This window comes from Pithys albifrons, chromosome 17, assembly GCF_047495875.1.
Source record: "Pithys albifrons albifrons isolate INPA30051 chromosome 17, PitAlb_v1, whole genome shotgun sequence".
NCBI lineage: Eukaryota > Metazoa > Chordata > Aves > Passeriformes > Thamnophilidae > Pithys > Pithys albifrons.
This window is the reverse complement of record NC_092474.1, coordinates 14,087,269-14,110,699: the sequence shown is the minus strand read 5'-3', so window position 1 is coordinate 14,110,699 and position 23,431 is coordinate 14,087,269. Positions and strand designations below refer to the sequence as shown.

Here is a 23,431-nt window from a genome sequence, read left to right as displayed (position 1 = left end):
TCAGCACAGCCCTCCTCTTCCTACATCCCTCACCTTCCTTCTCCTCCCTGTGAGTGGAAAACTTTCTCTTCCCAAATATCCTCACTTTCAGCAACAGTCCTTATGTTTCCTACACCTTGAATTTCTCCCCAAGCCTCCTGCACCCTGAACTTCTCTCCCACCACTCCACTGGAGCCTCTGGAGCCTCCTCAGGCAGGGCTGGAACTTCAATCTGCCTTTCTGCTGGAATGGGCTGACAGTGGGGTTGGAAGAGCAGGATTGATCCTGCAGGAATGAGGCCAATCTAGGGCAGAGATCCCTGACTGCTGTCTCCAGGGAAAGCTGCAATGGAACAGAGGGAGCACCGATGACTGTAATTCCAACACTATTCCTGGCTCTCCCAAAGCCACCACAGACCACGGCAGTGCCACTGAAGCATCTCAGCAGCTGCTGCTTTCCCTCTTGGCATCCAGACCTGCACATGTGCCACTGAGGAGCTGAGATTGGCAGCATCCAAACCCCCAGCCCACAGCAGCCCCAGGCCAGCGTGGGTGTTCCCAAAATCCCCAGGATGAGCTGTCTTAGGGTGCCCAATGGTCACCCCACCAGCACGGCATGGACTGGACCTCCTTCTGCTCAGCTCCACCTCTTGTGTGCTTCCTCCTGCCTTCTCACCCACCTGTCTGTGAGTTTTGTACCTGAAAGTATAAAAAATATCCCCCTGATCTGGTAAAAGCCTTCATTTCTCCCTTAGGCAGAGTGGAGGAGGTCCCTGAGGGCATCCAACATCCAATCCAACCTCTGCTGTGGCCATCCCAAACTCCAGGCCTTTGCTCCTCATAGCAAACACCAGAGAAACCAATCCCACCTCCTCAGCAGGATCCCTGTCTAATCCAACACCAACCAAGGGTTTGATTGAGAATCACCAGCCCTTCCAGTATGGAATTATCTGGATCTCTGGGATATGCTGCTCACCAGTCATCTCTCAACCAGAGCAATTTCCACGTTGGCTCTTGCAGACACATCTGCTTTCATCACTTTTAATCGCTGTGAATATTAAATGGGAGCAGGGATCTATATTTAATATCCTTGCCTGGCTGCCAGGGAGATGGATGGGGTTCTATGGCAGCTGCAGATGCAGGCAAGGCGGAATTTGGGGGGTTATAAAGAATTACACTGGGAATTAATCATTGAAATAGTATGGAAAACAATCATTCATAAATCATTCCAAATCTGGGTGAGCCCTCAGCAATTACCCCTGGCCTGGCAGGGCTGCTGCTTCTCCCTGCTAATGCAAAGGGAAAGCTGCTCAGGCAAATGGGAGCCTAAAAATAGGGCAAATTGGCTGCTCGTGCCAAGCTGGGACATTTCCTGAGGTGGGAGAAGGTGGAGGGGGCAGCTGAGGCAGGGGGGGCCCAACCTGGGCATGGGCTCCTCAACTCAGGGCTCACAGACCACTCTCCCAGGGGGAAACATCCATCAGGTTCACCTGGAATCTGTAAGGACTCTGCAGAGAAGTGAAACGAGTAAGTTCTGCAGGAATTTAGATCCAGGGATGTGTGTGGTGTGACCCATGTTGGCCCAAGGCTGGGCAGAGAGTCAGAGCAGAGACCTCCAGGACTGAGTTACTCCAGGATTCTACACCAAGTGCAACTTTGTCATTTGCAATTAGAGCTTCTGGGTGAAAAATCAGATTAATAAGAACTTAGAATAAGACAAATTCAACACACAAATTGGTTAGAAATCAATAGGTAAAACCCCCACAGTGTGGGGAGCACGGAGGGGGGGATTGTGCCCCTCTGCCCCCTCAGGTGAGACCCCCCTGGCAGAGCTGTGGGGCCAGCACAGGAAGGACGTGGAACTGCTGGAGAGAGTCCAGAGGAGGCCCCGGAGATGCTCCAGGGCTGGAGCCCCTCTGCTCTGGAGCCAGGCTGGGAGAGCTGGGGGGGTCACCTGGAGAAGAGAAGGCTCCAGGACACCTGAGAGCCCCTTCCAGGGCCTGAAGGGGCTCCAGGAGAGCTGGAGAGGGACTTGGGACGAGGGATGGAGGGACAGGACAATGGGAATGGCTTCCCACTGCCAGAGGGCAGGGATAGATGGGATGTGGGGAAGGAGTTCTTGGCTCTGACGGTGGGCAGGCCCTGGCACAGGTTGGGCAGAGAAGCTGTGGCTGCCCCATCCCTGGGAGTGTCCAAGGCCAGGTTGGACAGGGCTTGGAGCAGCCTGGGCTGGTGGGAGGTGTCCCTGCCCATGGCAGGGGTGGGACTGGATGGGCTTTAAGGACCCTTCCAATCCAAACTATTCCATGAATCTGTGATTGTTTGTAAAAGGAAAGCAGCGAGACAAAACCACAGTGTTACAGCAGGGGATGTGCCCAGTGGGGCTGGGACCCCAAAGCAAAGGTGCCAAGATGGCTCCTTGGGAGGAACAATGCTCCTGAGAGGAGGCTGCCCAAGGAAGTTCCTCCAAAGCATCAGAAAGTTGATTCAGACAAGGAGGACACTAAAATGGGAGCAGACTCTGTGTGTCAGCACCAGCAGCCTCCATGGAACAAGTGCTCACTCTGCCACAAATAGTCCCTCCCCAAAACTGCCCTTCCATGCTGCAGGAATACCCATGGATCACATTTCCTAGAAAAACCCACACCCACTTCCATTTCCAAATTCAGCTGGGAAGCAAACAACATTTGCCCCATTCCAGCACAGAACCACACAGGAGCCCTGAACTCAGACACTTCTCCTTGCACAAGCTCTCCTTGCCATAAGGGCCTTGGACCATGGAAACACACCAGGGATGGATTCTGACCTACCTGATGTTGTCAGCTTCCCCTCCCATAAAATCCATATTAAAACACTCTGCTGAATGCAGAGGGGACATCCCAGTCCATTAACACACATAAAGAATCTCTTGTTTCCTGATAGAAAACCAGTGGGAAGCACAAAGCAGTTCCAGCCCCACTACAGCAGCATTTCCAGTCTGGCTATTGAAGCTCTTAGTGCTGCAATTCCAGAAGGACGATGTTCCTGGTCAATAACCCTTGGCAATAAATGCTGCACTTCACCTGCACGGCAGTCATGCACTTCCCAGCATGGGATTTTCCCATCACCCAGACTCCTGAACACCTCCAGAAAGCTGATAAGTTGGGCTACAGGGATACACAGGTGGGTATAAAACCCAGCAGAAGGCAGGATGTGAACTCCAAGGAACAGGGACACATCGAGGAACTGGAGATGAAATGCAGGACATCACACGAGGCATCAGAGGAGACCCAACCCAAGGGGCCCTGAGCAGCACAGAAGGAGCCACTGGTCAAGGCCAATTATAAATTCAATATAAATGACAAAGGAATTGGTAAAAGTGAGCTTAAAAAAGCAAATAAATTCCGGGCTGTAGGAACAGAGAAGTCATGTCTGAGACACAGGGTAATTTCTGCTAAGTCCTCACCAGCCTGTGGCTGGTCTGGGATCCTGCACTCCCAGGCAGATGTGCACCAGGAAAAGCCATCCCTGGGAATGGCACTGGGGCTGGGAAACACATCCCACAAAGAGAGAGTGACTGGGAGGACAGTGTTGGGCAAAAGTGGGAGAAAGTCAACTGGAGACATACAAACAGTCCACCAACTTGGGAAGGAAATCTGGAAAATGTAGCACCTACAGAGGGGCAGCTGTGGGACACAGGGAGCCCTGAGGTGGAGTGTCCAGGAGTGCTCTGTGTTCCTCAGACAGGAGAGACACTGAGGGGCTGGAGCGTGTCCAGGGCAGGGAACGGAGCTGGGAAAGGGGCTGGAGCAGCAGGAGCAGCTGAGGGAGCTGGGGGGGGGGGGGGGGGCTCAGCCTGGAGAAAAGGAGGCTCAGGGGGGACCTTCTGGCTCTGCAATCCTGCCAGGAGGGGGGAGCTGGGGTGGGTCGGCCTCTGTTCCAGGGACAGGGACAGGAGGAGAGGGAACGGCCTCAGGCTGGGCCAGGGCAGGGGCAGGGTGGATACTGGAAGAATTTCTTCACCAAAAGGGCTGTCCAGCCCTGGCACAGCTGCCCAGGGCAGTGGTGGAGTCCCCATCCCTGCAGGGATTTAAAAGCCATGTGGATGTGGCACTTGGGGACATGGGCAGTGGTGGCCTTGGCAGTGCTGGCGGAATGATTAGACTTGATGGTCTCAGAGGGCTTTTCCAACCTAAAAACCATTCAATGATTATTTATATACCTTCATATATATATTTTATATATATATATATGTGGGATGAAACACAGACAGGTATCAGTGCTGCTTCTGCAAGTCCTTCCAGTAGATTTCTTCACCACCTTTTCTTCTTCTCCAGTAGATTTTTTTCACCACCAAAATTCTTCCCAGCAGGAGCCAGGGGAGCTTTGCAAGGTGCCAGTTCACTGCCTTTCGGAGGGGGTGGAGGGTTGGTGGTTGCTTTTTGGCCCTGTCCTTTAACTGCAACACTCTGCTCCCCTGTCCCATTGGAATAAAAAGTTTGGCAGCTCCAGGAGGAGTCCAGAGCCAGCTCCCAAAGCTGCTAAACTGGGATCTCCGGGACCGAAGGGCAGAGCTGGCAGGAACACAAGGAGAGACAAAACATGCCCAGCTGATGCTTTTGTGGGAACACTGGAGAGTCACAGTTAGTCCTGCTGGACACGCCAAATGTCCTTCCTGTCCCCCGCAGGCACCTCTGAATAGCAGGGAGAAAAAATACTGCGGGAAGGTGCGATTATAGGGACATAATGGCTCATTAGCAGATAATTGGGGGTTCAGCAGCACCACTCCTTGCCAGGAAAGAAAATAAAATAATATAAAATAATGGCTCGGCAAAAATAGAAACTTCATTATCCAGCTCAGAACAGCAACAACACACAAAGAACAAACCTCCTCTGAGGAAGGAGCGGCTCAGGGTGCAGAGCCTGGCTGGTGTGAGCTCCAGGTGGGCAGGAACAGGGACCTGCTGCCCCTCCCACTGCAAACCTGCCTCCCTGCCAGGGAGCCTGGGGGAGAAAGGCCTGGCCTGGCCCCACTGGCCAGAGCTGAGCACATAACTCAGTGTCTGCAGCATCACCTCCTGCTCCTCCTTTCCTTGGCAAGTCTAGGAAGGCTCTTGGGATCCCAGCACTTCCACATGGAGAGACTGGAGGGATCAGTGGGAGCCCAGAACATTCCAAGGGTGCCACCTATCAATGGGTCACAGAATGACAGTCATGGAATGGGTGCAGTTGGAAGGGACCTTAAAACTCATCCAGTCCCACCCCTTACCATGGGCAGGGACACTTCCCACTGTCCCAGGTTGCTCCAAGCCCTGTCCAACCCGGCCTTGGACACTCCCAGGCATGGGGCAGCCACAGCTCCTCTGCCCAACCTGTGCCAGGGCCTGCCCACCCTCACCCTAAAACATTCCATGCTTATATCTAATTGGAGGATGTCCCATCTGCAGAGAGAACCTGTTCCCTCTTTGCACCTTTCCAATCACAGGTTTTCATGCCAGAATTCCACTGATAATCACTCAAGGAGTTTACCCAGTACAGAGACCTCCCAGGCTGTCAGAGGATCAAACCATGTGCCACACGCCAGGATGGCTCTGTCAGCCCCTGGGTACTGCTCTGCATTAAATGAAATTAAATTAAAGCAGACAGTGTAGGACACAGCCCAGGGAGAGGCTCCAAGCTCCCTAACGAAGCCAACCTCAACCAGCCCACGTGTGCCACCAACGAGGCTCAAATGCAGCTGCTCCCCTTCCTTCTGGGGATTCCAAGAGTGAAAGATGTGGAGCTGCTGGAGAGAGTCCAGAGGAGGTCCCAGAGATGCTCCAGGGCTGGAGCCCCTCTGCTCTGGAGCCAGGCTGGGAGAGCTGGGGGGGCTCACCTGGAGAAGAGAAGGCTCCAGGGACACCTGAGAGTCCCTTCCAGAGCCTAAATGGGCTCCAGGAGAGCTGGAGAGGGACTGGGGACAAGGGATAGAGGGACAGGACAAGGGGAATGGCTTCCCACTGCCAGAGGGCAGGGATAGATGGGATGTGGGGAAGGAATTCCTGGCTGTGAGGGTGGGCAGGCCCTGGCACAGGTTGGGCAGAGAAGCTTTGGCTGCCCCATCCCTGGGAGTGTCCAAGGCCAGGTTGGACAGGGCTTGGAGCCACCTGGGACAGTGGGAAGTGTCCCTGCCCATGGCAGGGGGTGGGACTGGATGGGCTTTAAGGTCCCTTCCCACCCAAACCATTCCATGACTCTGGGAGCTGGCTGGAATGGTGACCTTGCAGGAGGCCCCATCTCCACCCGGCATCCCTCCCAAATTCTGCACATACAGCTGGATATCTGGTTACTCTCTCCACCAACCCCCCCACAATGCTGCCTGCGAAAGCATTTCTCATCCCTGGATAAATCCAGATCAGCAAGACAGAAGCACAAACCTCTGTGTCCCTTTCTGCATCCCCAGGCTCTGAAAGATCCACATCCAGCTGAAAACCACACTTTTGCCCTTGACCAAACCTCCTCTCCTTTATCTGTAACCTCCAACTTCATGGCCCACACATGATCCAAGACATCCCTGCAGGGAGGACTCGTGCTACCTACGGCTTCAGGACTCTCTCCAAGTGAATATTTAGTCCCATGGATACAAGTGGCATCATAAATAATTAAGTCATTTGCTCTTGTCCAACAGATGAACAAAGCACAGGAGAAAATGTACAGATTTTGTTAAATTAATTGTTTCTGTTTGTTTAGTCACACAATCCTTCAGTATCCAGTGACCACTATGGATTTGCACCACTCCCCTGTGCAGAAAGGGGGGAGTTGCCACAGCCTGGTGGCACCACAGGCCTGGGGACAAGAAACCCCCGTGTCCCTGCAGAGGTGACAGGCAGGAGCAGGCACAGAGTGGCACCGGACTGGGCAGCTGGGAACAAACCCAGGGAAGGGCAAAAATGGCCTAAAATTCAGATATTTGGGAGGCAATGAGTTTTCTTCCAAGCAGAAACTCCCAGAAGTGAGCACTGTCACAGATGGGGGGTGACACCCTCTGCTTGCACACACAGTGGCACACCCTGGCAGGTGCTCAGAGGGTTTGGATGTCTCTGTCCTGCGTCACTGGACATGCATTTTTAACGATGCTTAAACATTTTCCAGCCTCAGGTCGATCTCCAATGTTGGCAGCCGAGGAGGGAGCTCACAGATGGCACAGCCTCTCCTCCTGACATCCATCAGGGAAAGGAGGAGGCACAGCTCCCATGAGCTCCATCCTTCACAGATAACGTCATCCCTGCTGGATCCAGGACCACTCCCAGGGGGTTCACCAGGGCGAAGCTGGCCCATGATTGCTTCATTGTATGTTTTTACCAATAGCTTCTGTTTTTCTGGAAGTCTCCCCTCAGCAGGGCACACACATCCTGCCCAGGCTCCCTCATCCTCAGGGAAGGCAGTGGGAGATGAGCAAAGGACAGTGCCACCCTGCTGTCAGCTCCCTCCTTCCTCGCTAACCCTCCCTGACAAGAAGGAGCTGACAAGGGTCCTCATTCCCAGGGAGGGGGAGCAGCAGCACACGGAGGCAGGGAAGGGACATGTCCTGGCACACCCACAATGCTGGGGGCTGGGACAGCCAGCACCAGGAGAACAGTGGTGACAGTCTGCTGGCACATGGGCAGCCCGTCCCGAAATCCCTGCCACTGCCATGCCACCCAGAGCAGCTTGGAGAGGGCATGTGAGCCTCCCTTCTCCCAAACCCAGCAGCCAACCTGCCCTTGAGACTGCACACAGCACCTTCCCAGCCAGGCTGAGCACACAGCACCAGCCCTGCCCAGCCAGGCTGAGCACACAGCACCAGCCCAGCCCAGCCAGGCTGAGCACTCAGCACTGTCCCAGCCCAGCCAGGCTGAGCACACAGCACCAACCCAGCCCAGCCAGGCTGAGCACACAGCACCAGCCCTGCCCAGCCAGGCTGAGCACACAGCACTGTTCCTGCCCAGCCAGGCTGAGCACACAGCACCAACCCAGCCCAGCCAGGCTGAGCACACAGCACCAACCCAGCCCAGCCAGGCTGAGCACACAGCACCAGCCCTGCCCAGCCAGGCTGAGCACACAGCACTGTTCCTGCCCAGCCAGGCTAAGCACACAGCACCAATCCATCCCAGCCAGGCTGAGCACACAGCACTGTTCCTGCCCAGCCAGGCTAAGCACACAGCACCAGCCCATCCCAGCCAGGCTGAGCACACAGCACCATCCCAGCCAGGCTGAGCACACAGCACCAACCCAGCCCAGCCAGGCTGAGCACACAGCACCTTCCCAGCCAGGCTGAGCACACAGCACCTTCCCAGCCAGGCTGAGCACACAGCACTGTTCCATCCCAGCCAGGCTGAGCACACAGCACCAACCCAGCCCAGCCAGGCTGAGCACACAGCACCTTCCCAGCCAGGCTGAGCACACAGCACCAGCCCATCCCAGCCAGGCTGAGCACACAGCACCTTCCCAGCCAGGCTGAGCACACAGCACTGTTCCTGCCCAGCCAGGCTGAGCACACAGCACACCCCAGGCTGAGCTGCCTTGCAGACACAGAGCATGGTGACACCTCCCAGCAGGCATCGGACCCACCTGAGCCACCACGGCTCAGCTTACCCGACCCAGGGAAAGAGGATCGGGTGGTGTCAGGTGCCCGCCGTGCTCCGGTTCCCCAAGGTCAGGGCATGCCAGAGGCACAGGAGGGATGTGCAGGACCTGGGAGTGTGCCAGCCCCTCACTCTGCTAAGAGCCCCAGGCTCAGGGAAGATGGCAGCAAGTCAGCAGCAGACCCGAAAAGTGTCCAGCTTACACCCCCTTTGCCTCTGGATTTAAATCCCACTCCCTCAGACCCCACAGGCAGGGAAAACCCTGGGCACACACCTCCTCCAACCTCCTCCTGGGCACTGGCCACCCAGAATAGGCTTGAGAAGGGTCTGAATGGGCAGGAAAGACAGAGCTACAGCTAGTCCCGTTGTGGGGAATATTTTCACATTGTAGGGAAGATTCTTCCAACGGGAAGAAGCTTCAGAGAAACAGAATCTCACCTGAGAGACCAAGCAAGGCATGGAGCAGGCACACGGTGGGATTGTTGGGGTGTCCTGGGCAGAGCCAGGACTCAATGATCCTTGGGGTCTCCTCCAGCTCAGGAGATTCCAGGTTCCATGAACCCTGCACTGGGACTGGTGAATGTAGGGAGGGCACGGCACTGGGGACACCACAGAGCACTGGAGGGGTGACAGATCAAACCCAAGTGAAGGGGAACACACCTTTACATCCCAACAACTGCTTAACAAGGCCCCAGGAATTCCCTGAGCTTCCCTGCGGGAGGTGGGACAAATGCCTGCATGGAAAAACATGTATTTTACTGGACGAGATGTTCCTTCATTAACAGCTGCAGTTCAGCAGCACCATTCAAGCCTTGTCCATTGCCAACGAGCACCCAAGACCCAGATTCCATCAGGGGCTGCCCCCCGCTCGCTGCTGAGGCCTGGGCTGGCACCAGGGCACAGGGAGAAGCACCTGTTTTCCTGAATTCTGGAAAACACTGCTGAGAGGCTGAAATGCTGCATGTGGGAGGAGGCCACAGCACAGCCCAGTGCACAAGCAGAGCTGGCACCATGACACTGGCCACAGGTGACAATGGGGACACCAGACCCCTCTCCTTTTTCCCTCCTTCCTTCCCCTCTCTGGGCAAACACACCAGAGCAGTGAGGCCAACAAAGGATTGTTCTTGAGGGATCAAAAGAGAATCCTTAATGGGCAAACAGCCCTAAGAATCACAGGATCATTCAGGTTGGAAAAGACCTCCCAGGCCCATCGAGTCCAACCTGTGCCCAATTCTCACCTTGTCCCCCAGCCCAGAGCACTGAGTGCCACATCCATATGTTCTTTGGACACCCCCAGGGCTGGGGACTCCACCACTGCTCTGCACAGCTTTTCCAATGCCTGATTAACCTTTCCAAGAAGAAATTCTTCTTGATGTCCAACCTGCCCCTGCCCTGGCCCAGCCTGAGGCCCATTCCCTCTGCTCCTGTCCCTGGAGCAGAGCCCGACCCCCCCGCCCCCCAGCTCCCCCCTCCAGGCAGGGATTGCAGAGCCAGAAGGTCCCCCCGAGCGTCCTTTTCTCCAAGCTGAGCCCCCCCAGCTCCCTCAGCCCCTCCTGCTGCTCCAGCCCCTTCCCAGCTCCGTTCCCTGCCCTGGACACGCTCCAGCCCCTCAGTGTCTCTCCTGTCTGAGGGGCCCAGAACTGCCCCAGGGCAGGAGGTGTCCCAGCAGTGCCAGCACAGGGACTGGCACTGCCCCGGGGCTGTGACACACCATGGGTGGGGCAGCACAGGGGCCACTGGCCTCCTGCCCACCTGGGCACACCTGGGCTCATGCTCAGCCACGATCACAGCAACTCCATTGGCAGGGCAGCCACTGTGCTCCCAGAACACCTCTCCTGCAAAGGACAGGTGATTTAATGGGTGACACTTGGCGACAGACAGGCCACCACAGCCAGGCCACCATCCCATGTTCAAAGCTGGAGCACCAAGTCACTCCCCAGGTCTTACTCACTGGCAAGCCCCTACTGTGAGTGATGGACCTTCACACACAGACTCTGTGCCCACCACCTGCATCCTTCACATCCCCACAGATCCCTTCAGCGGCAGCAAACTCATGCTCCAAAAGCCTACAAGATACTTTGATACTCGTAATCATCCTCATCATCTACTGCTTGGCTCCCACTCAATCCCTACAACTCCCACGCAATCCCATCCAGCTCCATGGGATCACTTCTCCTAAGGTGCTGATCCATCCAGCCTGAAGTGCTCTTTGAACAAGGAAGCTCCAGGAGATGCAGCAGCTCCTGACGTGTCCTCATGTCTCTCTTCCTCTCTCCCAGCCCACACACATACCCAGCCATGGGCTCGATGGTGCTGCAACATCTCTGGGGTCATCAGGATTCGGTGGGTGTAAGAGCTGCTGGGGGGCACAGCAGGATGAGGGAAGAAGAGAAGAGCAGGGACAACATGAACAAATGGAGCTGAAACTTTTTTGGCATCAAAATGCTGCCCTAAGGTGAATGAGGTGACATCCAGCAGTGTCACCATCTGGCTGTGTCACTTAGGGGGGATGAACTGAGATGAAGAATTGTGATGCTTGGGGCATCTTTATATTGTCAAACAGCTCCATTCCGGAGCTGGTGAAGCACCTGTGCTTCACTTTGCAAAGACAGGGATCATCCAGACTGGATTTCTCCTGGAGATTATGTAAATGAGAGCCCTGGCTCAGGGAGAAGGGCTCCAGATCCAAGCCCTGCTCTGCCTTTACCCCACAGAATGCCAGGAGGGGAGAGGTGAGGGAGCCCCAGGCAGTGCTCAGAGGTTCCTTGGTGCTCCCTCACCCCTGCAACGAGGCAGGACAATGCCCCAAACCCCCTCCTGGGCCAGGTTCAGTTTCTGCTGTGTGAGCACATGTAAAGCCAGTTTTGATCCCTCCAGGAGCCACCGGCACAGCAGCAGTGGCTGCACAGACAGATGCTCTGACAGCAGGACACAGAGCAGGACAGGCAGTGCTGGCTGAGGCCAGGCCACACTCTGCTCCCTGCACAGCAGGCACTGCACATGATTTACTGCAGAAAGCTCCTCTGAATCAGCAATCCATGCCTGGAATTGCTTCCCCATCGGTATTTTGGATGGGGACTTGCACAGAGAGGGAGAAGGGCAGTCACTCCATGCAGCACCATCTCCCTGGAAGGAAGGGCTGTGCTGCCTGTCAGTGCAGCCAGCTCAGGGAAACAAGGAAAAGAAAGCAACCCATCCACTCCTACTGCTCACGGGCCTCTCTTTGCAGAGCCATTTGCAGGAGCTGCGAGTTCATCTCCTTTGCAATTCTATCAACGTGTTTCTGGTCTCTAATTACACCACCAGGCTGTCAAGATGGCCACTTCCTCCCTAATTACTCCGCTTTGTAATTAAGATACAGCTAATAAACTCCTGTTATTAGTGATTGCTACCCATGAGCCCCGAGGAGCAGCAGCTCCTGCCTCGCACTGAGGTGCTCAGGCACCAATCCTGCACCACGAGAGCCCGGACAGCACACCCAGAGAGTCACCGAATTTCTGGGGTTGCAAAAGGTCATGGAGTCCAACCATTAACCCAGCACTGCCAAGGCCACCACCAAACTATGTCCCCAAACCACTTCCACTGGCACTGGCACATCCTCAGGGTGCATCCTCTCCCAGCTGAGCCACACATGCATGTGGGCAGGTACCCAACTCCATGACTGCTAAAAATGCAGGGGAATAGGGCAGAGAGGGCATGGTTTGGAAAGAAAACAAACAGTCCCTGCCCTTGGCACAGGACCTGCTGCTCCACTGAGCACTGAGGGCTCCCTGCTGCGAGGGAGGCAGCTTGGCCAGCCCTGGCAGGACTGCCACGTTCCCTGAGTGCAGAGCAGGGCACTCACTGCCCTGAGAGCTCCTCCCAGCACGACCTGGGGGGCTGCAGGGGCTGCCCAAACCACTGTGTGCCTGGCACAGAATGCTGCAATACCCTAAGTTGGAAAGGACCCATCAGGATCATTGATCCAACTCCAGGCCATGCACAGACACCCCAACAATCCCACCCTGTCCCTCAGAGCATCGTCCAAACACTCCTGGAGCTCTGGCAGCCTTGGGGCTGTGCCCACTGCCCTGGGGAGCCTGCTCAGTGCCCACCACCCTCTGGGGGAAGAGCCTTTCCCTGAGATCCAACCCAAACCTCCCAGCACAGCACAGTGCACACAGACATGCACATCCACCTTCACTGGCCATGGGGGTCCAGGGTAGCTGGAGGGGGCTCCTTCTGTCACTTCTGTCACTGAACATGCCAGCGCCCCTCCCTGAGGTCACAATGGTTAAAATCAGAGGATTTCACAACATGAAACATCTCCAAACATCCCCATGGAGACTCCTGCACACTATTCCACCTGGTAAAACCATCCAGAGCAAAGAACCCAGGCAGGGCCCCACGTCAGTGCCCCCCCGTGTGATCCATGGGATAAATGGGGAGCATCCAGCCTTCATTTCCAAAAATACTACTCCAACAACCCTAACTACAGAGCTTTCACAAGGAAACCAGCAGCCATAACTGCTAAAGCCATAACTAAACACCTCCAGCTCCTCAGCAGCTCCAGCCCAAACTCCAGACAGCTCTCAACCCAGCAGCACATGGACCAGGGAACCAATGGATTCAGCATCTCCCTATGCTTTGGACTGTGTCAAGATGCCTTTCTGGTTGACTTGCTTTCCAGAGGAGCCACATCATGCAGGAGAAATGGTCCAGGACCCGCTGATGGGTGTCAGGGGGCAGGGATCAGGTATTACCCTCTATTTTGGGCTTCCTCTGCTCATGGATGACCTTCTCTGCCATGCCAAGGAAGGAGCTGTCAAAACCATCAGGAGGAGAGAGCCTCTCCTCAAGAAATTTCTGAATAAATCTGGAGAAAGGCTGAACCAGCACATCTGCTCTGGGAGCTGGTTCCAGAGTGTCCATCAGCAACACTCCAGCAGCTCCACACGTGCCTGACCCTGCTCCAGACAGACTCCAGCACTCACTCCTGAGCAGAACTGAAACACTCATTTAAATCCCTCCCAGTTGGGCTGTGAAATAAATACACACTGCAGGTCTGCAGGGAGAGAAAGGTATTTCTGCATCTCTTTTACAGCCCAGGGTTCCACCCTGTCCCGGGGAGCCCTGGGAGCAGCCAGGTGACAGCCCAGGAGGTGACTTCCATTAGAGGATTATGCTCCATGTCACCATCAAATATTAATGACCCTGCATTTGCTGGGCTGGGTAAGAGAGCCAGGCCTGGCCCCAAACAAGGAAAGGGATACTACTGTAGGAAATGTCCCCTGCAAGCAGGAGCAGTGCTGCTTCTGCTGGAAAGAGCTTTGAGATCCTCAAAATTAGCTTATGATCAGCTAATTATCTTTATCTGTTCATTACCCACAGACCTTTCCATGCACAGCAAGTGTGGTGTCTGCATTTCTCTTTCTCTAAAGAAAGAGTCAGTCCTTCCTCCTTGATTTGGTGAACATCCATGAACCCAACACCCAGGATGCCCTCGGCTCTACCAGCCTGGATCACACCTTTAACACACAAACACAAGAAAAAACACCTCCATAAATCCACCTTCACCTCTGTTTGCCACTGTCTAATTCAAAGGGCCCTGGCACAGGTTGGGCAGAGAAGCTGTGGCTGCCCCATCCCTGGGAGTGTCCAAGGCCAGGGCTTGGAGCAACCTGGGACAGTGGGAGGTGTCCCTGCCCATGGCAGGGGTGGGACTGGATGGGCTTTGAGGTCCCTTCCAACCCAACCCATTCCATGATTCTATGATTGATTTTACCTTACAAGCACAAAAGAAAGTAGCAAAGCCACCCAAAGTCTCCAGGCTGAGCACTTCTCTTCCCAAGGAATCTCCTGCCAAGCAGAGCCAGGGCCAGGCTTTTCCCTGGGCTGCTCATTAAATCAGCATTTTAAACATACCTCAGACAGCTCCTTTTGGGGAGGTAAGTGGATTTAAGGACAAAATTTTGGTAAGGAAACAACTATTCCAGTGTGAGGATTTCTAAATGAAAAGCAAAGCCTCCTTGGGAAGTATTTTCCCTTCCAAAGTATCACATTTCCAGTGGGGAATGTTCGTACCAGAGGGACACAGTTTGCACATCACAGTTTTTACAGTAAATTGGTTTTAAAAGCCAATGTTTTCCCAACTTTGGGGTTCAGTTTGTTGTTAAAACATGAAAAATATTTGCTTGTCATGTCCCAGGGCCAACACCCTTCTGGGTTTCCCAAATTTGCTCCATGTTTGTCATATGGATGTGGTGCTGCCTTACAGGGAAAGTTTTATCCATGTACTGCAAAGCTTCCCCAAAATACCCCCATCAAATGGGGGAAAGATGCTTTTGGAGCAGAAAAAGACCAGCCCAGACAGGAAAACAACCCTCAGCCTCATCTCAGACACCCTTGGAGGCATCTCCACAGGTTCCTCTCTGCAGTTCCAAGGTCCCCCTAAGCCCCTTCCCCATCTCCCCACTGCTCACCACTCACCACCTTGTCCCCAGTTTTCACACAAGGCTGGTTTCAGCTTTTTAGGAGAATAACTCTGGTTTGGGGCATTTTATTCTGCACTGAAGCCCAGTTATGTAAAGCTCTGTGCTGCTCTCCTGGTACGTGGATGTCCTTACATCACCCAGCTGGAAACACAGCCCGAGAAGGGAACCAAAGCGAAGGGGCAATCTGGATCTGATAAAAAGGCTTTTTTCTTGCTCATCTGAAGCCAGCTGTAAATCCTCAACTGCTTCAGTTTTGATTTGACCTATTTGCATTCCTTCTTCCCTCGCCCTTTTCTGGAGGAGGGAAATTACATTGAGATACAATAATTTATTGTGAAGTGATGCTTGAGAGCAGGACGGGCCCGTGGCCACGTGGAGTGCAGGGACCCCAAACTTGGGCTCCATGGAATCATGGAATGGGCTGGGTTGGGAGGGACCTTAAAGCCCATCTCATGGCCTGGACAGGGACACCTTCCACCAGCCCAGGTGGCTCCAAGCCCTGTCCAGCCTGGCCTTGGACACTTCCAGGGATGGGGCAGCCACAGCTTCTCTGCCCAACCTGTGCCAGGGCCTGCCCACCCTCAGAGGGAAGAATCCCTTCCCAAAATCTGACCCTGCCCTCTGGCAGTGGGAAGCCACTGCCCCTTGTCCTGGCACTACCACCAATAACCCCAAACAACATCAAAGGAGCAATGTTTGTATTTGACCCCACAAAGCCCAGGGGTGCATCCCACGGTGCTCCCAGCAGGCCCCGGCCCTCGGAGCACCACAGGGACAGGAATAAACACCAGGCAGGATGAGCTGGATCAGGGGAGCCCTCACTGGGCTGGAAGGGAAGCAAAGAGCATCCTGCAAATCCTCATTTCTCACCATTGACCCGTTGCCTTCGCTGTGAGACACTGATTTTGGTTGGCCCATCCACTGATGAATCATGGAATTATGGAGTGGTTTGGGTTGGAAGGGACTTCAAAGCCCATCCAGTCCCACCCCCCACCATGGGCAGGGACACCTCCCACTATCCCAGATTGCCCCAAGCCCTGTCCAGTCTGCCCTTGGACACTTCCATAAACTGTTGTGCTGCCTTGAAGCAACACAACAGTTGAACTGAAGGGCAGGACCCCCCGCCCATTCCTGGAGAAAACACACCATAATTGTCCTGTAGCACTCAAAAAATAGGGATTTCTGCCCCAGACCACTGCAGGTTTGGGCAGAACATCCCTTGCCCCATAACGGACAGTGCTCCTGCACTCCAGCACTGAGCTCTGCTGGGACTGGCCATGGAAAACACCTGGAATAACGCAGGGAGCAGGAACAGATGGAGATCACAGTGCACACCTTCAATCACAGCTCAGTGTTCCTGGAGAACATCTCTGCCTGCTGTCATGTGGGACCAAAGCGTGGGCAGGGAGCAGCACAGGACTGACACAGCAATGCTCTCATTCCATCTCAGCTCCAAAGGAATATAGCTTAGAACTAAAAAAATACATCCCATTCCGTGACCCCAACACAGGTCCGACCAGGGGCTCATCACCCATTACACACCAATAATCCTGGGCGACATTAAAGGTGCCCGAAAAGAACAAATTACCACCCAATTTAACATTTTTCACATTAGAACTCAGCACATCTGAGTTGCTGGAGTTTCAAAACACCCAAAAAGGCACAAAGACTTTGTCCCCTACAACCAAACCGAGCAGGGATGCGGCACGTGATGCCCGCGGGGCAGAGCCACGACAGAGCTGAAATATTCCTGTCTCCCAGGGCTCCGGCGTGGGGTCCAACACCCCCTCCCCACCCACTGGAGCAGCCCCTCCATCGCTCCCCAGCACACCCAGGGAGCCCCAGAGCACATGGATCCATCCAGCAGCAGGGAGGGCGCCGGGAAGGCACTAACCCGTGTGGAATTTATTCAGACAGCCGGCGTTGCAGAAGGCTCGGATGGATCCCGTCTCCCAGCAGCCCCTCCCCTTCATCCCCACCGCGGGATCGCTCCGGCCGAGGTGCTACATGGCTGGGAGCCTTAGGATGGAAACCACTGAACAGGCAGCAAGGAGGCGAGGCAAAGGGCAGTGTCCTTATTCAGCAGCGGAGCTGCACTCCCAGCTCCACATCTCCCATCAGACATTCCCGGCACATGCTGGTGGCAGAGCAGCACCATCAAACCCCCTGGACCAGCATGCACCACGGAGCAGCCTTAACTCCATCCCTGCCACACACCTGCCAACCACACTGGGAAAAGGATGCCCCCAGTTCTGCCCAGGGCAGGCTCCGCTGGGGCTGGTTCCGGAGCGGGGCCGTGGCACATTCAGCCCAAAAACCAAAGAGATGCTCATTTTTTTTGGCAGAGGGAAGGATGTTATTTGGAAGCTTGTCCCTTTAAATGCTGCTGGAGGTTATTTTTAGGACATTTGCTTAAAATAAGTATCAGAATTTCTTTCTGTCAGGAAGCCCATTATGGGTTTTACTCGCCGTGCTACGTTTCACATCCCAATAGTTCCATCCCAAACCCTCGGAGGTTCCTCCACCCCCTGCCCTCCTGAAGTCCATTTTCTCACCCCTCTGTTGTGGAAGAATTGGATTTTCCCTGTCTTCAGTACTTTCCCAGCGTCAGGGGAATGAGTAATTCCCGAGGAAAAATGCGGCATAAATCACAATTCCCTCTGATCTCAGCACCTGCAGCGGGATCCACAGCACGGAGAGGGGATTGAGGATCAGGGATCCCCGGGATGCTGCCACGAATCCACAAGGATTAGTGGTTTATATTGGATCTTTTCCTCCCACTTCAGCAGCACTACAAGGATTTTACAGCAAAAAGCTATTCCAAGCCTTTAAGTTGCACCCAGTCCCTGTGTATTCAAATAGAGGCAGGGACTGTGTAAGCATTCCGGGGGGAAAAGGGCAAATTTGGGAAAACCAGGCTAACACCACACTGCACATTCAAGGCAGGGAAACTAATGCTGGCAATGAATGTGCATACAAATGTCATTAATCTAAATTATTTGCATATACTGATGCTTTGAGTAAGAACCAGCAGCTTGTAAGTGGAAAAGGAACACCACAAGAAATGTGATTTCACTTGGAGGGAGGGGCCTTGATGGGACTGAGCTCAAAATGAGCATTTCCAGTTGTGATGTCAGATCCAAGATCTGGAAGCAGGATCTGTGTTGTGGCACTGAGAGCAGAGGCAGTGAACACACAGGGCTGTGCATCAGTGTGTGTATAATGCACACACCACACACACCACCCATCTCCTCAGTGCCCACCCCTGGGATCAGCACAACTGTGATTTCCGACAGCCACTGGTTTTCCCTGAAAATCATGGAATCCCAGAATCATTAAGTCTGCAAAAGCCCTCTGAAATCCAGTCTAATCATTCCCCCAGCATTGCCAAGGCCACCACTGCCCATGTCCCCAAGTGCCACATCCACATGGCTTTCAAACCCCTACAGGGATGGGGGCTCCACCACTGCCCTGGGCAGCTGTGCCAATGCTTGACCACCCTCTCCATGAACCAATTCTCCCTAATACAGAACTCAAGCCTCCCCTGGCCCAGTCTGAGGCTGTTCCCTCTCCTCCTGTCCCTGTGCCCTGGAGCAGAGCCTGACCTCCCCTGGCTCCCCCCTCCTGGCAGGGATTGCAGAGCCAGAAGGTCCCCCCAGAGCCTCCTTTTCTCCAGGATGAGCCCCCCCAGCTCCCTCAGCCCCTCCTGCTGCTCCAGCCCCTTCCCAGCTCCGTTCCCTGCCCTGGACACGCTCCAGCCCCTCAGTGTCTCTCCTGTCTGAGGGGCCCAGAACTGCCCCAGGGCAGGAGGTGCCTCAGCAGTGCCAGCACAGGGACTGGCACTGCCCTGGTCAGTGATCACCCCCAGTTTACTACAGGAAAACCCACTGGATGACTGTCTAAATCCTTAGGGAAGAGCTTTTTCACCAACATACTCTTTGCTTTGCTCTTCTAAGCAACTTCCCATTGCAGTGGTGGCTGAACACAGTTGGGCTGCACTCCTGTTGCAGCAACTCAAGGCAGGATCATGGAAAGCAAAACTCAGATCCTCTGCATCAGGATAACATTCCCAACATGGTACAGCTCTTCATCTCTTCTGCCAGCTGCCCCAACCTCCTCCTGCCAATATTTAAGGCACACCTGCAGTTGCTCATCTAAACACTTGGGAAGTAGTCCCGGCGTTCCCTGTTTAACAACAGATTCCAGGTTTATTCCTGAATTTAGCTCAGTCTGCTCAAAACCAAGAGTTCCCAGGTCCCAGCATCAGCAGAAGGTGCCTGGGAAGTGCTACCTGTTCTGTTGCTTCTGTTAGGATGAGGTTTCTCCTTGCTTGCTTTCCATGGGAAATACTGGAATCATAATGTTGCCTCTTGCTGAGCAACTGAAACTCAGGAGGTGGGTCAGGTGGGAATGGGATGGGGGGATTGGGACACCCAGGGCTGGTCAAGGGGCCAGGGAAAGGCTGGGATAAACATGGGGGGAACCAGAAGGAGACAATCCACCTCCCCACGGCACAGCCAGCATTCCACAGACATGTCCCAGACCCCTGGCAATACCAACCACTCACCATCCAGGACATTGTATCACAATTTAAAAATACATTTAAAAATGTAATTTCTGCCTTCCCAATACTTTGCCTGGAGGAAAACAAGCTGGGCAGGTTGGAGGATGGCTGTAATCTGGGGTTAGTCCGACTTCTCTTCCAAGTTTCATGACATTCCCAAACAAAGTGGAAACATTCCCTGTTTTCTCGTTCCCGGGTGTGCTCACCACCACCCCCAGGGCTGCAACTTCAGCCTGACATCTCCTTATCTCCTCATTATCCAACTAATCTTGAAAGCATCCACAGTCTCTGATTTTCTAGGATCTTTACACCTCTGCCACATCCAAAACCAACTGATTAAAATATTAGATGACAGAAAAATCCAGAGCTCTGCCAGGATTAGTGGTACCAAACCAACTCCAATTCCAGCTCAGCCATTAAAAACAAAACAGAAACACTTGATTTGGAGCAGCTGAAACAAATTCTGCCCAATTAGACGTTTTCTCCAGTGTGTAGAAGGCCTGACTTGGAAGGGACCTTAAGGCTCATCTCATCCCACCCCAGCCATGGGCAGGGACACCTTCCACTGTCCCAGGCTGCTCCAAGCCCTGTCCAGCCTGGCACTCGGGGAGGGTAGAAGGGCTGCCCCACAAAGGACCTGCTGTGACCCCTCACACATCAGGAGACACATCACTTTATCAACTCACACCTTAAGTGTCTGACAAACCTCAGGCTCCCTCCCAAACACTGCCAAAGCCGAAGGGAGCCCAACCCCACACGCTGCAGTGCCGGCACTCGGGAATTTTTGCTGGGTTTGGGGGCTCACAGCCCTGAGCTCAGCCCCCGTCCCTCCCCGGGGTGGATTCATGGATTACATACTGCGCTTCCCACAGCACCTCTTCCTCATCCAGCGCTCCGGAGGGTTCGCGCTCCGGGCCGGCTCCGGGCCCGGCACAGCCTTCCCACGGGACGCTCTCCGCAGGCTCCAGAGCTGCATCCCTCCTGGCGGCTCCACAGCTCCGAGCCCTGGGCTCAGAGATGCCTCCTCCTCCTCCTTCTCATCCTCCTCCTCCTCCTCCTCCTCCTCCTCCCTCTCCTGCTCCCCCTGGCCCTGCATCCCGCTCTCGCCACAGCACGGCAGGCACCGAACGGGCTCGGAGCAAACAGAGACTTTGGAAGTGTCACCTCGGAAAAGTTTGCAAGCCTAAAAGCAGCCCCTTTTTTGGGATCTCCTCTGGAGCACATCAGGGCAGAGCTGCACGTCCAGAGCGACCACAGAGGAGCATCTCGATGAATTCCAAGTCCTTGTGAAAGGCAGGAGGATAAAACCACCTAAAAACAGTTCCAGGCACTTCTGCACTGAATTAATTCTATAATATACTAAATAGAAGGCATTAATTACAGTAACTATAACAATTTACTGCATAATATAATACTGTCTTGAAATTCCCTTTCCAGAAATGCCTAAATATTGCAAACACAGAAAAAAATGAAAATTAAATAGCTGTGCTGAATCCAGGTGTTCCTGCTTTAGGATTCGTGTGTTTTGTAGGCAGAGTGTTATTCCCAACTCCCAAATTCTCTCTCTGCTCCAGATGCAGGGATTGGCTCTGCCCCCTGCAGACACAAGGGAGAAGTGGCCACTTCCCTCTGCAAAAACCTTCGGTGTTACTGGAAGACACACAACACATCTTCATCCTCTGCCCCTTCTATTTTTTTTTAAGAAAATTTTATTCTTTCGAGTCCTCCCTAAAGGGCTGGGTGTTCCTCAACTCTCCAAATTCCTGCTTTTTTAAAGTATGAGGCCCCAAAAACACACATATTCACCTACACAGGCGTGAACTGAACTTGTCTTAATTGGCAGAATGGTTTGGGCTGGAAGGGCCTTAAAGCTCATCCCATTCCACCCCCTGCCATGGGCAGGGACACCTCCCACCAGCCCAGGTTGCTCCAAGCCCTGTCCAGCCTGGCCTTGGACACTTCCAGGGATGGGGCAGCCACAGCTCCTCTGACCTCACTCTTCTCCAGACCTTTTCCAGTCCTCTCCTCCCTCCCAGGATGTCATTCTACCTGTGCTTACACTGCAAGAAAACTCTCCAGAGTTTCAAAAGTAAAACATATTCAGCATTTTAAACCTTCTCCAGCCAAGCAACTTCAAACTGGACCTTTCCTCTTGCTCAGTGCATCAAAGGAAGAATTATCTACAGGGTGAAAAATATAGAATAAAAATGTAAAACATAATGGCACCTTTGTTCCTTTGGGGTTTAGACTTTCTCATTCCTCTTCTCCCTGCAAGGAATTACTTTCACTAGAAGCTTATTCTTAAAAACACTTAGACACAGGCAAAGCATCACACACCAAAACCCAACATCTCCAACCCTCTCTTAGTGTTCCCTCCTGGTTTTCCATCTCTGCATTCCACAGACACCTGTTTTTGTGAAGCAAATCCCCTCAGCCCCATCTCATCCCATTCTCATCCCCCAGAGGGTGGGTGGGCACTGAAAAGGCTCCCCAGGGCAGGATTCTCCAGCCTGGAAAGAGAAGGCTCTGCAATGACATGACTGTGGCCTTCCAGCCCCTGAAGGGAGCCTGCAAGGAAGATGGAGAGACTGTTCACAAGGGCCTGGAGGGACAGCACACAGGGAATGGCTTCCCACTGCCAGAGGGCAGGGATAGATGGGATATGGCGAAGGAATTGGTCCCAGTGAGGGTGGGCAGGCCCTGGCACAGGTTGGGCAGAGAAGCTGTGGCTGCCCCATCCCTGGGAGTGTCCAAGGCCAGGCTGGACAGGGCTTGGAGCAACCTGGGCTGGTGGGAGATGTCCCTGCCCATGGCAGGGGGTGGAACAAGATCTTTAAGGTCCTTTCCAACCCAGGTCATTCCACAATTCCATGATTCTATGATGTTCTATCCTGACTGAGAAGATTTCACCCTCTGGATATCACCAGGAAACACCACGTGCAGGTTTAAGGCTTGTCTCACCATCTCCAGGCTGCAAATCTCAAAGCAGGGATACCCAGAAGCCATTCTGGGCCAAGGTCAGACAGAGAGGTTGTGACCAGCAAAACAGCTCCCTGCAGGCTCTTCAGCAGCTCTGCCCAACAACTGGCTTTTTCTTTACAGTTTGCTCCTGCCTTCATTGATTTTATTCCTCTCAAAAATGCTGCTGCAGTGACAGAAACCCCCACGGGCCCCACCCTGGTGACACTGAATGCCATGGTGGGTTTGTGTGCTATGGCAATCTTGGATTAATTGTTCTTTCATCATGCAATTCACCCTCGAGATGGAAATAAATGGAATAACCAAAATAACCTTGGTTTAGTGTAAAAGGGCAGGTGGAGGAGCTTGCACATGACATTTGCATTCCACACCCACAGTTCTGCTCCTGGACAGCTCGACCAAGTTCATCCAGGAGCTCATCCATCCTGCAGCCAGGGGCTGAAGAGCAGAGGCAAAATCCAGGAATAACTTGAGTTTTTTATTTCCCTTCATTTTTTAAAGCCAGACATGCATCCCCAGCACATTTTCTTTGCACTGGTTACTAACAAGATGCCAAGGAGGCAAACAGAGAAGGAAAATGCTCCTCCAGGTCAAGGGTCTCCAGGATCACCCAGGGAAGAGAGAGGCCACTTGCTGAGCTGACTTAAAATGACAGAGCTACAGAAGGAGGAGGGAAAGAGAGGTGGCTTAGCTGGGAAATGAGTCTGGATGATGCAGCACCACTGAAAGAGGAATTCTGGTTCCGTGGAGTCACAAGGGGTACCAGCAACTCCCTCTGGCTCCAGAGCCAGTCACACACTGATCCTGCTGCTCTCCACGGAGTCCTCTGCTCCCTGCAGCCCTGAAGAGTTAAGA

At 53.8% G+C, this 23,431-nt stretch overlaps 1 protein-coding gene across 6 annotated transcripts in view; it reads right to left on the bottom strand.

Moving 5' to 3' along the window:
- OSBP2 (oxysterol binding protein 2) overlaps positions 1-23,431 on the bottom strand; it is a 121,547-nt gene that overhangs the window by 45,469 nt on the left and 52,647 nt on the right. The window contains exon 1 of one of the 6 annotated variants that reach the window (XM_071571934.1): positions 16,928-17,194. The exons of the other annotated variants lie outside the window; for them this stretch is intronic. Coding sequence (XP_071428035.1) covers positions 16,928-17,006 — 79 coding nt within the window. The 5' untranslated portion in view covers positions 17,007-17,194. Of the gene's footprint in view, positions 1-16,927; positions 17,195-23,431 lie in introns of those variants that run through there. 6 annotated transcript variants of the gene reach the window in all.